Source organism: Cyanistes caeruleus, chromosome 1 (genome assembly GCF_971803275.1).
Source record: "Cyanistes caeruleus chromosome 1, bCyaCae1.hap1.1, whole genome shotgun sequence".
Taxonomy (NCBI): Eukaryota; Metazoa; Chordata; class Aves; order Passeriformes; family Paridae; genus Cyanistes; species Cyanistes caeruleus.
In genome coordinates, this window is record NC_141701.1 from 103039560 (window position 1) to 103056867 (window position 17308).

General features: G+C 35.4%; 1 protein-coding gene across 6 annotated transcripts in view; it reads left to right on the top strand.

Moving 5' to 3' along the window:
• Positions 1-17308, top strand: part of CNTNAP2 (contactin associated protein 2) — a 1014544-nt gene that overhangs the window by 825938 nt on the left and 171298 nt on the right. For all 6 annotated transcript variants that reach the window (XM_086845653.1, XM_086845662.1, XM_086845669.1 and 3 more), the window contains one exon: positions 3207-3363. In XM_086845653.1, coding sequence (XP_086701779.1) covers positions 3207-3363 — 157 coding nt within the window. The remainder of the gene's footprint in view (positions 1-3206; positions 3364-17308) is intronic.

Here is a 17308-nt window from a genome sequence, read left to right on the forward strand (position 1 = left end):
TTCCAATACATTCCAAAACTACTTTTTGTCCTTCAACTGAATTTATTTCCATAAGACCAACACTTTTGATAGTTTAGCAAAATAATAATTTTCAGTAAAATAGTCTGATATATAAAATTACATCCATAAATGATCATTCTTCACACTGGACATCACTGCTCCTTCTACTTGGATTAGTCTTCTCTAAAACCTTCCAAAGCAGAAAAATAAAAAGTAAAGGGCTCCTGAGAAGAAAGCATTACATCCTCAAAAGGAGACTGTAGAGGTATAAAAGAGAGTGAAGTATAAGAGGGGAACAATGATCTTATTTCTAAATATTTCTTCCTGCATGGTATATCCTTCTCCCTTCTAGCCTTTTTTCTCTGTTGTTTTATTAATCTCTCAATTTTCAGGGTTTTACTCTTTGTTATGCTCAGTCCTAGCAGTGTCTGCAATATAATTGCATAGCATTCCCAATTTGAAGCATAGGAACTTTAGACAAAACGTTGCTCATCTTTTTCTTGGCCAACACGAAGCAGGAAGACTCAAGAGGGCTGTTCTCGTTTGATTTGACTGACGCAGAACAGATGGGACATAACTGTGTCTCCACACCTTTCAGTAACCACAGACTGTAAAGGAGCTCCAGAATCTCTTGTATGGCCACTGTGGTGCAAAATGCTCTGGTGTGAGGCTCATCTTATTCCTGTGCCTGGGGTTACGTCCCACTGTGTGGATGCCTGATAATGAGAGCTGTCTAGCAAGATCTTCTCTGTTGCAAGCCTTAGCACAATATGCCAGGCATTCGGAGTCATGAGTGGTGTTCACAAGGCAGTGCTGTGATTATTGGTTTTGGGGATGTCCAGCAGAATATGTGCTGAATGCAGAACCCTTAAAATCATATATTACCTTCTTGACCTTTCTGGAAATTTTAAGCATGCACATTAGTCTCATCCTAAGTTTGTTTTCCTAAGCCCAAGAGTAGATCTTTTCTTCCGAATGAAGAAGCGCAAGTCCAAATGGGGCCTAGCCAGTATATATAAAAACACACTAAACACACTAAAAACCATAGAAAAACAGCTCTGTCTGTGCTAGAATACACTCATAGTTTAAAACTGTACATCAATTGTCATTTAAATGAGTTCAAACATGCCCCATTTGTGTCTGTCATAGTGGTCCGTGACAGCCATCACTGTAGTCTGTAATTCTGCCATCACTTTCATCTGCTTTAATCATTCTACCTGTTTCTGAATTTTTGATCTGCTTTTTGGCAATTCTAAGTTGTTGGGTTTTTTTTCTCTTAGTGCTTTAATTAGCAGTCTTGCTTCCCAGTAAATTACTTGCTGCCTGAATCATACAATCCTTCACTTGACAGAAAAGGATGTAAACAAAGAGAATTTTGAGTAACAGTCAAAACAGCAGCATTGGCGCCACAGCATAAAAACTAACTTCAAAGTTGAGATTAAATTTTTTAAAAAAAAAGGAGTTTCAGATATTATTAATTCTGTAGTTGGATCGTGTATTAATAAAAGCAATTCTGTCATTTTCTGTGGAAAGAGAACATTTAGCCTTAAATGCTTTTTAAATCATCTTTTGTAATCCAGGGATACGTACTCTCAGAATTGCTAGATTGCATTGCAGGTTGGGAATGTTGCTGCAGCGATCAAGTGGCATTTTTTTCTAACTTGCACCACTTAGTTCTGTGATAATTGAGTCACAGAAGCTAAAATGACCAATTAATAATGAAGTCACGCTATTACCACACGCATTGCACTAGCACTAGAGCTGAATGGCCATACAGTGCAGCACAGCAACATCTTATAAAATCCTTTGGCCACCACTCATTTTTCACATTACCTTATTTTTGTTACCTTATATGATGTTAACAACTTAAATACATTGAAAAATATGTTTTTAGAGAGCTGAACTCTTTCAGGGTTTGGTACTCTTTAAATGTGTGTAGATATTTGGTTGTTCTCTTCATCTCTGGAATTTTATTTTCTTGAGAGTTTGGTGTGAATTACTTTTAACTTCTGTCTGGAGTAAGTAGCTTTATGGTCTAGATGATCAAATCTAATTGTGAAATGGCTATTTTAAGGATTATGGCTGTAATTTTGTGGGGATGTGTGAAATATGCAAACAAAAATTTATAGAAGTAGAATATATATTTTGTAGGATTTTATTGATAAAAAATTATTAATCAGTGAATTCCGTAGATTAATTTCATTTAATATAAAATTGCCGTAGCAGATTAGATGAAGGAAAAGAGACATTTTAAAAATCATGCTTATAGTCTGAACTCAATCATTATTTTTCAATGACAAAAATCACTAAATACATTGATACTGATTAAGGTATTCATTTATGTTTGAAGTTAAGTTCATATTTGAGTGTTTTGCTGAACCAGAAGAATAAAAACTAATTTTCCAGTAAGGGCATTTTTTCAAATTAGACGTTAGAATGAAGGTTGTTTATTTGTTTGTTTGTTTGTTTGTTTTCACAAAAGTTCTTTATTAGTCCAAAAGGATTTGAAATAAGCTCAAAGCAGTATGTGAAAATGTCCAGTTGCAGACCCAGTGTGGAGATATATGATTGTATCAAAGTTCTGAACTTCTCTGCTAAAGTATTACATTAAAAAATATATATCCTTTTTTAAAAATAGTTAAGAATTTGGTATTATCTATTTATGCTTTGTTTAACACCAGCTGGAGAGAGCATGATGAACATGTTTATTTTCCAGTAACAACAGAATAATTTTCAATTAAAAGCTGTTGTTTAGAAAATAAAAAATAAATAATAAATAAATAAATAAATACTAGAAAATAAACATTTTTCCTTTGCAGCATTCAAGGCCACATATTGAAATAATCCATCTGATAGCTTAATATGTGAGTTTGAAATGTATTGAAAATAATTACAGTATCTGCCCACATATTCTCATTACACAGAAGAAAATTTAAAAGCTAAACAAAGAGCACATATGATAAAAAAAAAAAATTACTTCAGTCATTAGAAATTGTGTGAATACAGAAAAGAAAATGTGTTCTGTTTGCCTGGCAAGGTCCTTCGAATACCTTTAGTAATAATGAATTAATTTTCTTGCCAGCAATGTGGGATGGCTCCGGTTATGTGTTGTTAGCATTTGCATATTAAACATCTGAGCTCAGTCAATGCATTATGGAGCTCCACCTCTTTGATGCATCATAACTTTGCATTTTCATTCCTTGCAGAAGGGAATCCTTATACCTGGTGGGTTGGAAAAGCCAATGAGAAGCACTACTATTGGGGCGGATCAGGACCTGGCATTCAAAAATGTGCCTGCGGCATCGAACGCAACTGTACTGATCCCAAGTACTACTGCAACTGTGATGCTGATTATAAACAATGGTGAGTGCTTTACAAGAAGGCAGGATGAGAATAACCAAATCTCCTAACTTTTACAACACTGACTTTGAATATATCTTTGTTCTATATTTCCCTTCTTACCGAGGAACAAAGGCAAAAATATTATATTTGTGATCCCTCCTGCAACATGTCAACCCATGCCTTGATCTCCATTTTTTTCATGGTGTTTATTCACTGTTAAATATAGGGACTGTACCTATGATTTCCACCACTGAGCTATAGAAGAGAATGCTAAAATTGCAAAGGCAATTCCTCATAGGAAAGACCAGCATTTTGGCCACACACACACAACTTTGTCTCCATCAGATTCAGTAATACCACAATGCAGAATTAATTTTACCCCTGCAACTTCATGTCTTTTTCCCAGAATTTCTCATTTTTAGAGTGTTGCTGCTGCATTTGAATGTGAGTGATGTGTATTGAAATCACTCATCTAGTGCCTCCAACTCTCATTATCCATCTTTCATGAAAAAAATATGTTAAGAACCAGATTCAATGCATATTATGTAACGAGGCTATGTATTTCAGAGGAAGCTACCAGACTTTGCATGAGATAATTTAATTAATTAAGGCAGGAAAAAGAAATAAACTTGTGTCTCTAATATTCCCCATAAACATGTAAAGCTGTGTAAAGCTCATCATCATTTAGAGCGAGACCCTCCCTGTGGTCTTACAAGACTTGGTTTGTGAGCCTTAATCATTTGTGTCTCTTTTGTCATGACAGGCAGAATTATATTTCACATGGTATGCAATGTTCAGTGACATATTGAAACCATACTTTTATGAACATTTCTCCCATTAATAGCAACCTGTGGGTAATTGAATCAATACTGGCTCATAAACCATTTGAGGTTAATTGAGAAATTCTACAGCTATTAATGAATGTAGAGCTACAGAACTGTAGAGGTATGTCAGGGACTAAAAAAGAGGAAAAAAAGACAGTAGGAAGAATCACAGAGCCACAGTGTCACAGAATAGTTGTGGACGAAAGGGACCTCAGAGTTGCTCTAGATCAACCCCTCTGTTCAAGCAGGGTCACCTATAAACTGTTGCCCAGCACCTTGTCTGGACCATTTTTTAATAAATCCAAGGATGGACTCTGCAGCTTCCCTGGGAGCATTGTCCCTGGTCCTGGGATTGGGCAGCATTAGGAGGAATCTGACTCCATCTGCTTTGCACCCTCCCTTTAGGTATTTATAGACATTGATGGCATCCCTCTCAACCTTCTCTTCTCCAGGCTGAACAGCCCCAGCTGCCTCAGCTTCTTTTCATAGGAGAGATGCCCCTGTCCCTCTATCACCTTAGCAGCCCTTCAGTGGACTCCATCCAGTAATTCCATCTCTTTCTTGTACTGGGGACCACAGAATTGGAGCCAGCACTCCAAGTGTGGCCTCACTAGTGCTGAGCAGGGGAGAAGGATGGTCTCCCTAGACCTGCTGGCGAAACTTTGCCTAATGCACCCCAAGATCCCACAGATCCCTGCTTGGCCTCAAGTGCACATTGCTAGCTCATGTTCAACCTGGTGTCCACCAAAACCCTCAGAGTCTTTTCTGACAAGTTACTTCCCAGCTGGGTGGCTCCCAGAATATACTGGTGCATGGGGTTGTTTCCCCCAGGTGCGAGGCTTAACGCTCTTCATTCTCGAACTTCAAGGTATTTCTTCACTTCAGCTTATGAAGATCCCTCTGGATAGCAGCAGGATTTTTTGGTGTGGTCTGCAAAAATGAAGTATGTAAACACAAAAATAATAATAAAATAATAAAAGAAACCTCCCAGGCCCTGCAAAAATTATAGATTAGGATGTGGAAAATCAAATACTGCCACAGACATTGCCACCCTAAGCTTTGACATTGTTAGGATGGTATGCTGTTAGCTATGACATGGGATGAACACTCAAATACAGAGGAGTCAGTTTGAGAGACAGGGTATTCACACATGCTGCCAAACTTCAGAAATAGAATTAAATAGAGAGAATAAAGAATATAAATTCAGATGACTCCAACTCAGTCATAGGCACTAGAGCAATGTGGTAGGAGCAATGTGGGTTTGGTTCTGTGTCAAAATAGTAACAATAAAAGGAAGATATTGTGATAATAATTACAATAATGGTAGAATTAGGAGCACTTACAGTTTTCATTGCCTGAGGCACTGGATGCATATCCATGAATAATAGGGCTCTGTACCATATGTTGACTGTTTTCTTTTACATCAAGGGAAATATATGGGGAAAAGGGCACTGGATTTTGATCTCGTCTTGAAGATTCCCCAGGAGTCACAGATGGTAATTTAATAAGCAGCATTCACTCAATAATCACTCTATAACCTCTGCACTCCCTATGTACACTGAGATTATGTGGATTCTCCTAATAAACAGATTCATATTGTTATTGGATTTAGATCTAAAATAGGCTGATTATCATAAAAGATCTACACTTGTTTCTTCAGAACTTCATACAAGAATATATTTATACAACATTACTTTAGATAATCATAATTATCTAAATTATTTTATTTATTAAATAATAATATTTAATGATTATTTAATATAAATATTAAATATTTATCAGGATTGAAACCAGATTTTTTTCAGGACAACTACTATTTATTGCAGGACATTTTATGAAAAACAATTATACCACTAGATATTATATTTTAATCTGTGGTATGTGTAAATCACAGGAAGAAATGAAAGCTATATTATAAACTTGAAGGACAATTTTTTCAAGATTCATTTTTTCAGTTTGGTTTTGGCAGAATCTAATCTTTTCAATTGTCATATCTTTTGGGTTCAGGAGTTATTTTGAGAAGTCCTAGTTAGGAATTTTATCTAGCCAGGTTCATCAACACCTATAAAGCAAGTGAGCTCCAGAGGATAGGAGATCTTGATGACTTCAATCATCAGAGCAGAATTCAGCTGGGACCTCCAACAATCTTGGGCAATCTGTGCCCAAGTATGGTGACAGCAAAAATTCCTGGTTTGGACCACAGAATATGCAAGTTTATGATGAGCAGACAAGTCACAGTTCATATATTGCCAAAGCAGCTTGCCACAGCTTGCCACCACAGCTCACCAGCACAAGTTATTTTAGAAGGATTTACAATCTCCTAAAAGAGAAGAGCTGAGTAAATGCTAAACTGTGTCTGAGAGTTCAAGTGGGACTTTTGCACTGTTTGCCTATCTTGTTCACAGCTGGGAGCACTGCATTTGGTTGTGGTATGTCCACAGTGATGTTCTGCTCCTGCCCAGGTAGTGCAGGAAAAATTGTTTTGGGGTTTTTTTGGGTGGTTGCAGGGGTAATATACAGTGGGGAGAAGGCAGTAGCCAGAGCAATAACTATATTAGAAAAGATGAAGAAGGAAAACATGAAAAGACTGTAAGAATGTAAAAAATGTGAGAATGAAAGGTGAAGAAGAAGAGCAAGATTCAGGGAAAATATTTTAAAGGAAATTGGGGAGCCTCTGAAGAAAGGGTCAGGCTGAATGAGAATGATGTAGTGTAAGTAGAATATTGTCTACTATTTTTATTGTAGAAGTTAGAAATTGTGTTAGAAATGAAGAAAGTAATTAAAATTTGATGAATGATTTCATAGCAAAGGCAGGAGAATGCTTCTCTGGAGAACTGGGTTCTAACCCTGCCTCTGGAACTACATTCCTGCATAATGATTCCTCAGTTTCATAAAGCATTTCTTCACAGAACAGTCATTAGTCTGATCCTAATTTTCTGGGTATCTAGAGGAAACCCAGAAGTCCACTTTGCGAAAATACCAAACATTCACAGCTGCAACCAGAATAAAGGAACACTCTCTGAATGCATCTACTGCAGTCATTCAAAGCAAAAAAAAAACCAAAAAACCAAAAAAGCATGTAGGCATCTCAGATGGAGCACTAAGTATGAGTGTTTTTATCATTAACATATTTAAGCCTCAACATCCAATCTGTAGAATGCAAATTATGCCAGATACTCCCTCGTGAAGGTATTGCAAAGATAGGTAGATTTATGAAGCAATCATTTGCTGTACTAATGAGCACTATAAAAAATCCAATGAGAAAATGCAGTCTTTATAGAAAGATTTGAAATAACACATTAGACATAAAATGGGATCCACATATTGAAGCATTAGAGTAAATTTGGAAAGTAGGCAATGTTATACTAAATGAGTATTGTCTTCATTCTATGCTGAATAATGCTGAAGTCCTCCAGAATAAATAATCAGTGACCAGTCAAGGATTGTATTATGGTGGTAGGAACAGGGGACTAATTAAAACTCCTTAAGCAGCCTGAGATATTTTTTTTCTGAAATTTTGTGTTTGATTTTTACTTCTTTTTTTTTTTAAAAACCAAGTGTGTGAGTAATTCTATGTAAGTACAGAACCAGCTTTGTTAATTATGGACTCGCAATGTAACTTTTCACAGGATTAGTGGATACCATAGGCTTGGTTGACCTAACATCTGTATGGTTTTTCTGTTGCTGATTTTTAAAATTTCACATCACATCTTGTCTATCTGAATAAAACAGTTGTAGGAATATTTAGCACATGCCTGATATGTTGATAGATCATCACATGATTGCCATGATGCCTGTATGGTAAATAAGCAAAATGGTAGATATTGGCAGGGAATATGAGATATGGAATTCAGATTTATGTGTATTTGCACACATTGTCTAAAATAGAACCTGATTCTTTAGAGAGCTCATGTTGTTGCTGCAATGTAAGTAGTAGTCATTTTTGTCATGATAAAGAAACAAAAACACAAATGGAAGAGCTTCAGCCAGAGTAATCCTACAAAAATGATCCTTAGATCCCAAAATATCTATGATTTGTGTCCAAAATTAAATTAATTCAGAGTTAAATGGATCAGAATATATAAGAAAGGTTAGATTTGCTCGCTAATAAAGAACATTTTTAAAGTGTGTGTGGTTGACATTTAAAGTCAGATTTCCTCAATCTTGAGAGAGTAAAGGTAGCTGTTATGAGCAGCAAGAAGTTCTCTGGGTCACTGTTAAACAAAATTATAATAAAATTATCAATTTTAGATAAAATATAAGACTTTTGGAAAAAAATAATCTTCTTTGAATAGAAAACATTATTATTACAATTTAGGCAGTTCCTTTAAAAAAATGACTGATATTTGTATTGTAGAAATAGACACACTGTACTAATTAAGTAGCAAATGTAAAGCTCTGCAAGAGATTCCTACTCTCATTTGGGTTTAGGGTCAGTTAAGACTCAGATTGGGCAAAGTTTCTACACCACAGGCTCATTGCTTTTTATTACAGAGAAGTCACATTAAGTCAGAGCACTTATAATATCATGCTGTTCAAGGATTTACTCAGAAAAGGAGTAGACATACATAAGAAACTTTTTAATTTAGCACTTCCTGATGTGAATGCACTTCTGGTTAAAAAGTCAGTCATGGACTTCACTGCTGACTACTGGTGTGGTTGATCATCTTTCAAGAACAATTTGGTGGCCCAAAAGATGATCAAAAGGATTTAAGCAGAATCTGCAGATAAAAGAGCTTTGGACAAATGGAAAAAATCAGTGGAGGGAACCTTATTTATAATCTCACAGTTTGGATATTAAAGTTTCTTTCTCCAGCGCCTGTCAAATTGCTTTATTTTTGTGAGGTGTTTTGCAGAACACTCTGTAGGATGCATCCCTCTTCCCTTCACAACTCTTCTCCTACAAAAGGAGTTTCAAAAGAAAGTTTCAGGTCATGGGAAAAGATGACTAAACAGAGCTCAGAATGACATGAGTTGTTTGAGTGATGGGACTATAGGTGGATGTTGAAATGCTGGCCTGAAGCTGTGGAAATGACAGGTAGGTCATTTGTAGCCAGATTTAACAGGATATTAGACACTCTTGGAGCTATAGGTAGACATCAAGGCTAAAGTTTAGTATGTAATAAGTACCATTGAAATCATAGATATTTCAGTTCCTGACACCCTTTGGCACTTTTGAAAATCCATCTGTCCTTTAACCTTGTGTGCTCTCAGTAACAGAGCTGCTGATGCAGACAGAGCTGGATAGTTAGAAGACACTGGCTTCCCCTGTCCTTCATTAGAAGCTGCTAACAATGCCTTTGTATTTTTTTTCCATTACTTTCCCATCTAGGCAGCAGCTGGAGTTTCCACAGAGGTGTTACATGATCAGAAGTGTCTAGGCTACACATTCTCTGTGGAAAACAAAAACCAAAACCAAACTGAGAACTTATTGTTGGCTCTATGTAGGTACATTTCGTTCAAATTTAAGCACTATTTCTAGCATTATGTAGAGAAATCTTAAATAGGTAAAAGTGATCAAATTTGAATATACCTGAAAGAGCCTGAAGGACTATAAAATTAATCTTGAGGAACACACATGGCTAGAAACATCATATAGAGATAGATAGATAGATAGATAATAGATAGATAGATAGATAGATAGATAGATAGATAGATAGATAGATACAAACAAAATTTCCAATAAAATTAGACAGATTGACTGCATAAAAAATCAAGCATTTATATATGGTAACCTTATATTTAATCAGTAACTTGCAAAACAGACATTTTTGTTAAAATACAGAGGCTTGTATTTAATAAGAAAACACACTGGTTTGTATTACAGGAAACCAGAAAATAAACAAACAAAAAAACCAACCAAACAAAGCAAAAAGAAAGCCAAAAAAAAAAACCCAGAAAATTATCTAATAAGATTTGCAATGTTCTGTTGTTTTACTTCATATCTTTATCAGATGATTAATCACAATTTCCTAGAAATCTAGGAAACTTTGTAGAATCAGGCCACAGCACTTTGAAAACTTTCATTCAATATTTTTGCACAACTTAAAGGTCATCTCTGAAATTATAGACAAGAAAATACTATTAATAATTGTATGCAGTAGTTACATCTCCCAATCAAGTAAAAGTTGAAATATCAAAACTTATTTTCCAGTTATGCTTAAGGGATAAATTCATTTTGTTGATTAAGGCAGGGAAACTTAGCTGACAAATTGCACTACTTCAAATAGTTGTTTTTCTTGTACTGTTCAAATCTAGACAGGCTTGTTTAGGTCTTTTAGGGTTACCTTGCAGAGTTCCTTTGTACATTGACATTGACACCTAATGTTTATAATATATTTCCAGTCAGTCAAAATTTAACACTTTGACAGTATGTAATGGCACAGAATAAAAATTTGCATGAAGGGGAACACTGAAGACAGAATGTCAAGCATTCAAACCTTAGGAAATATTAGATATATAACAGCTGGTAGTACTTCTTTTGTACATGAGTGATAGATTTGAGCTGAAACTTTCACCAACAGACAAGCAGATAGCCATGAAGTTCATTCCTTCTAGTTACAATTTGGCCATTTAAACTACTCCAGTAAGGAAAAGGGTCAAGTGACTGGGTATTAAATAGGCTGCTGTCTGTCCTGTGTTTCCCAGCTGTGCTCATCACATGTAACTGGTGTGCAATATTGAAACAGAGTTTGCAGGCTGAAAAATGTGAAATCTTCCTTAAATTAATTCCATCCTCTTAGTTTTATAACCTGTTCTATGTTTTTATTTATAAAAACTAAATGTACCTTCTGTTTGTCCATTATGCATTCCTCTTTTCTACTTCTTCCACAAGAAAATGTTGAATTATTTTGTTACTGATAACAAGAGATTAAAAATTTGAGAGATGGAAATTTTGAAGTTCATCTCTTGGTCATACTACAAATGTGCTGAGTAGTGCCCTTCAAACTCTCCTTTATTTGTACCTTAGTACCACCACAGGACTCTGGCCAAAATCCAGGATTTTGTTACACAAGACTGTCTACAAACACAAAAGGACTGGTTTTTTTTCCTCAGTTCTGTGCATTCACTATCATAAATGTGTATATAAGACTGATTTGAGTGGTTCAAAATTTAATACAAGGGCCGATGAAGGGCATATTATCTCTTGCACAGTAAGTTTTCAGGCTATTGCTTTTATGTAGACTTTGAAGGACTTTGCTGTCTGGAATTGCCCCTAATGCCTGTGTTGTATTTCTAATGAGCTGGCAGCTCTAGGCCAGGATCCAGACAAACCTGGGATCACACAGACTGCTCTTTCTCTTTTAGAGATGTTCCATGCAAGTACTGACAACAGCCGTGATATGTAGCTCACAGGAACTGACAGACTGAGAGGTTTAGGTGTTTCAAGATTCAATGAATCATGAAACTTTCAAATTCTACTTGTGTTTTCTCTCTTTTCTCTTCTGTATTACTCGCCTTCAGGACTTGATTCAGGCCTTGTTTATAGCAAGCTTATCCTACTTGTACTTTACCTGCCATCCTTCTCACTGGGAGTAAGGAAAACATTTCCCCTAAGACTTCTGGCTCATGGCAGTGACCAGACATGTGAGAAACAGTCTTAATGTTCTCCAAATCTGAAAACACAGGAAAATATATCACTGATGTGGCATGAAATAACTCTTTGGTAACTTTGGTAATTTTGGTAACTCTTTTAACTTTGTTAAAATACCCCTTTCTTACTCAATGTTATTTATTCAGCCCTGTGTACTTATTGTGTAGTTATGATAATTTCTCTTCCTGCAATCAATACAAAACCAAGAATGAGGAAAGAGGATTCTGTACTGCATCATGCATCATGAGCAGAGTCTTTTACCTTGCTGTAAATGTAGAAATGGTCAAGCTTAAACAGCTTGCTAAGTTGAAGATGATTCGTATTTGCTCTGTAAATCATTGTGAGACAAAAAGTGAGTGTTCATCCTGCTGCCAACCTCACTTCTGAGTGTTGCTGTTCAGGTTTTCTTGACTTCAGTTCCAGCTAGTCACAGACAGATGGTGTCATCCAGATCTTTTTAAGTCAGATAATTGTACAACAACAGTACTGAAAAAAAAAGAAAAATCAGAATTCGGTATTTCTAATTATTATTCTCTGGCATATCCTTGCTGTAATTAAAATTCTTATTGTTATTCCTTCTCCATGTATTCTAAGAAATTTCTGAGAGGGTTATGAATTAGGAGGTGAAAAGGCAGATACATGATTTTTACTTCTATCATGCAGAAGATCAGAATATAATTCCCAGCACATTTGTATACTTTTTGTTATTAATGATTAGTGTGAGTGAAAAATCAAGTAAGCAAGAACAAAAACGGCTCCTATGTTTTGCACAGAAATCTGCAGACTTTTTAGTCTGAATGAAAATCTTGTAGTCGTAGCTTTAAAGCAAATGACCTTACTGTCACAGCTTGTCAGGTAAGGACAGAGTACATTGAGCATTGTGCACTGCAGAACTTTCAGCTGCCAATTATTTTCTCCTCCTCCACCTTTTATTTATGGGCTAACTTAAAGACTAATGACTCTGCCCTCAGTGCCATGCTCTGAAGACGAAATCACCCCAATGCTGACCAGCCCAATGTATTTCACTCCATACCTAATGCTGCTTAAGTCTTGAAAAGGGTGCTTTTCTTCTTAAATTGTAGGACTCCCCTGACGTTTTTATTTCTGAATCAGTGCGGTCAGATGTAAAGACATCTGAAATATATGGCAGCCTGTGTTATAGCGTAGATGAAGACTGCAGCACATGATTAGCTGTTATTACTATTAGCAGTCATATTTTAGCTGAAACAATCACAAGGGAGTCCATCAAGCTGAAAGAGTTAAGTCTCCAGTGTAAACAAAAGATATATCTGTTTTCACTGTTTGTTCTTCGGTGTACCAGGAGATATATATAGATATACAGATATAAGGAGAAGAATGGAAATCACCACATGGGGGGAAGAGTTGGGGGTCTGGGGAAGAGAGAACTCAGAAGCCCTTAAGATACTTCTTTTGTATCAGGTCCCAGACTGATGGGAATATTATCTTCAGAGCAATTGATCAAAATATCCTGTCACTTCATTGCTGAGATAGTTGCAAAACCTCAACATTTGAAGGAAGAATTGTTTCTTATCTTCTTCTCATTTTGCCCAGCAGTTTCTTACCACTGCAAAAGACCTGATAAAGAAACAAAATAAAAATAGACAAGACTCACCTGTAGCATTGTGTTTGCCTGGGAAATGATTGTTATTTACATAATTCATTATTTTACTCGAAAGAGGAAGATGACTTACACTGGTCTGTGAAAAACACTCAAAGAAATCAAGTAACCTTTCAAAAAGTCTTGAAATTGAGAAAAAAAAGGCAATAGTTCAAACACCTAGAGAAAAGGGAGACTCCTTTTCCTTTTTTTATCTGTAGTTAGGCTTATAGAAGAAGCTTAAATTCTGTAAAATGTTTAATGTCATGGACCGTGAGTGGGTTTATCTTAGTTGTCATCCATGTTTCCCTCCTGGTTTTCCCTAAGCTTTCAAAATTAGTGCTTATCTGTAACTAATTATGGCTAGATATTCTGTCCTAGCTGCAACTCTCTTTGTGTCCCCCAGTTCTTCCCCCCACCCCTCCTCCAGCTGTTTCTCTTTTCCCTGCCTCCGATCCACATGAAGAATACTAATTAAAATTATTATTATATTTATTTTTATTTATGTATTAATAATTACTATAAATTACAGTCCTTGGAGACCCCACAAAGTTTCTAAGAGCTGTCTGAGTATGCAATGGACACTTAGTAAATCAGGTCTAAGCTAATTTGTTGCATTTTTATCTCAAGTTTTTTTTAACTCTCTTTAAACTGAAATTAAAATCCTACATGGATTCTTTACAGTAGAAGTGCATCTATATGAAACAGCTTCCTGATACAGTTCAGATGGCTTTTTTTTTTTCTATTTTTCTGAAAAATAAGTGGTCTACTAGGAAGAAATTATTCTAGCTAAACCAATATACCAGGACAGTTACTTATCTGTATTACTTTATCTCAAATACTATATTTTACTCGACATTTGGCTAAGTGAAAGTTGATTACAAGATTACATTAAATGTAGATTAGGGAAACAAAATCTTCTTTGAGGCTTGGGGCTGCTTTTTAAGTTATACAATTGCCTTTATGGAAGTATTTGAGTATATATGTATTTATGTATATAAATTATTAAAGAGAAAGCAAAGCAAAATTAAAAAGAAGAAAACCCAAATTTTCAAACAAGCAGGCAAATAAAAAGATAATAAACTAAGCATTTCTAGCATTGCTGATAGTGTTAGAAAATGTGATGAAAAAATACAGTAAATATAAATAAATATATCTATGATGCAAAAGCTTTTTCTTGGCAATGTAAAAACACAAATAGATTTTTATCTATGAGAGAGAAATGTTTAAAATGCTATCACTAAATATGTAATCACATGTCTAAAAACAGTTATTTGGTGGATATTACATAAAATGTCATAATATTTACTGGTCAAGAGTTCATCTGTTAAAGCATTTTGGAAAAGAGAATGAATTCAAGTATCTTATGTCAAATCTAAGATACGTTTTCCTGAAACGAAATTGTATGAGAAATGTTTAAAGGATTTCATAAGTCTTAGGAATCAAAACCAAACTCCTGATTTATACAGCACATGCAAATCATGCTCTTAAAACTGACCTTATGTTTTGCTGCCATTTCATTCAATAAAAAAAGCCCAAAACACAGAAAAAGAAATTATTAATCCCTGACATTATAAACAAAATTATATGTTCCTTTAAGACCTTGAAAACCAACAATATAAATAGTATCAACTGATGGAAATCTCTTGAATCAAGAGAGCTGATAGAAAATGACAAATGTGAAAAGGAATCTCAGAAATATTGATTATTACCTTACTTTATTATTATCACTGTTGTTATTATTATTAACTGTTAAATTATATGTGATGATTTTGAAGCAGAACAAACGTAAATGATAAACAGGAAAAAGTGTCATCATCTGTTATGAAAGCTGAAAAAAAGCAAAATTATGTTTAGAATGAAGATAAACATTGACCTGCTTTACTCTAAGGTAAAGAACTGAGGTAATCATTGAGGAAACCAAGCATGGCAGCAAAAGCTTATTAAATGCTTTTCTTAAAGACAGATTATTTTGGAGTCTTTGAGGGTGCTTAGGCCTTACACTGTATTTGTCTATACATACACACACTCATCAGATCACAGAGTAATTCATCCTGGAAGTGGCCACCCAAGCTCTTGTAGTCTGACCTGCTGCTCAGGGATGGTGGAATCAAATTGGCTGAGGACTGTGTCTGTCTGAGCCCCAAACACCTCCAAGGATGGTCATCCCAGAATCCCTCTGGAGAGCCTGTGTCAGTGTTTGTCCACTGTCATGATGTAATGTGGTGATGTAAGGATAGCAGACACCCTTTCAAAGTCTGGAACATTTGATTTTAACCAGCTGTGGCTGAATAAAGCAGGTATTTCTAACAACCTTTTGAAGAATCAGCTTTCTCTCCTATTGCCATGGAAGAGCACTCTAGTTAAAGGGAGGATAAAAAAGTCTGAAGTGAAGACATTGAAAGCTACAGCACACTACTAGTGCATGCTTCAGATTTTTATTTCTTCTTTCATTGGTGTAAGGAATAACTTTTTGACTCTAGTAGATCCAATATGCTGTCCAAGTTGAGTAGAGAAGTGCCCAGCTGCAGAGCTTACAGCAGTTAGGCTTGATAATCCTGGGATCTTCCAGCTATTTTCTACTTATATTTGTTAAGTGGTGTGCTGTTTCTGGCTTATGTGCATTTCCTGAAATTTGGGGATTTCATTTAGCTGCAAAATGATGCAACAATCTTATGATTGGCTATAAAGTCCTGGTAAAATCACAGGCCTAAGATTTTTAGTATTTTGAAAGAAATAGTGAGACAAGTTAAAAAAATTCTGTGATTCAAAATATGTTTATTTGTTGACATATTTTTTCCTCTCAAGGGATGGAATAAAACAATAGGAAAAAAATCTAACCCCACAAAAAAACCCAACCAAACAAAAAAACCCTCAGTAAACAGAAAAAAGAATAGCATGTGGAAACATTTTCTTCTCTTTCTGGCAGCTGCTTTTTTTTCCTAGACAAATTCAACACTTTTTTGGTGGATTCACTTTCTACAGGTAGGCAGTCTGAACAAGCTGCAGTTCTTTATAAGATTCAGGGTCTGTTTCTTCTCTGACTCTATGTCAGTTTTGCTCCTGACATGTGCAAGACATGATGAAATATAAGGAACCAATATGTAGGCAAAACATGATTTTCTTTTTTCTTTCATTATCACAGTAGTAGTTCAGCTTCAGTTTCTAAATAAGTTGTGTGCTTTTTGACTGCATGTGCTAACCTTGTCTTTTATTACATACAGTATTTATGCTGATTCTGTCTTCTGAGAGATTTTTTACGTGGGGCACTTACTTATAGGTAACAAACATAATATGTGACTGAAATAGTTCAGGTTTGTAGGGGGAAATGGACATACTGATGATTATATCTATAGTTATAGCTTTCATTTAGTTGTACAATTAAGAAAATTGTGTGCTTGGTTTTTTAGCCTAACAACTCAATCTGCCTTTGCTTAAGTTTTGTAACTCATTCAACTTCCTTGAGAACCTTCTAGTAATTTAATTTGAAAATTTATAGCACCTATCTCCTCATGATTCTTATCTAATTTCAGTTTCCACTTCTGATATATGAATGCTTGCAAATTACTTATGATCTTGTAAAAAAAACATGTAAATTCAGTATAAATTGTACTGATACAGCTGAAGAATGCATCAGCAAACCTCCAAATGTTGTTGCTTTGTTATCAGTGACTCCTCTGTAATCTTAAAGCAGATTATTATTATTATTTGTAAACGTTTGGTTTTTTTTAAAGAAAAAGATATTTTAAAGCTATTAACTCACACCTTCCTAGAGGGCTACAAAGGGGATTGGACTAAATAATCTCTGGAAGCCCCTTCCCATCCCAACCATTCTGTGATTTAGTGATTTGTTAGATTAGGTGAACATAATTTCCTTGCTGACCCCATTTCTGGCTTGTACCCATAGGAGCAGTGGAATACCTTGCTCAG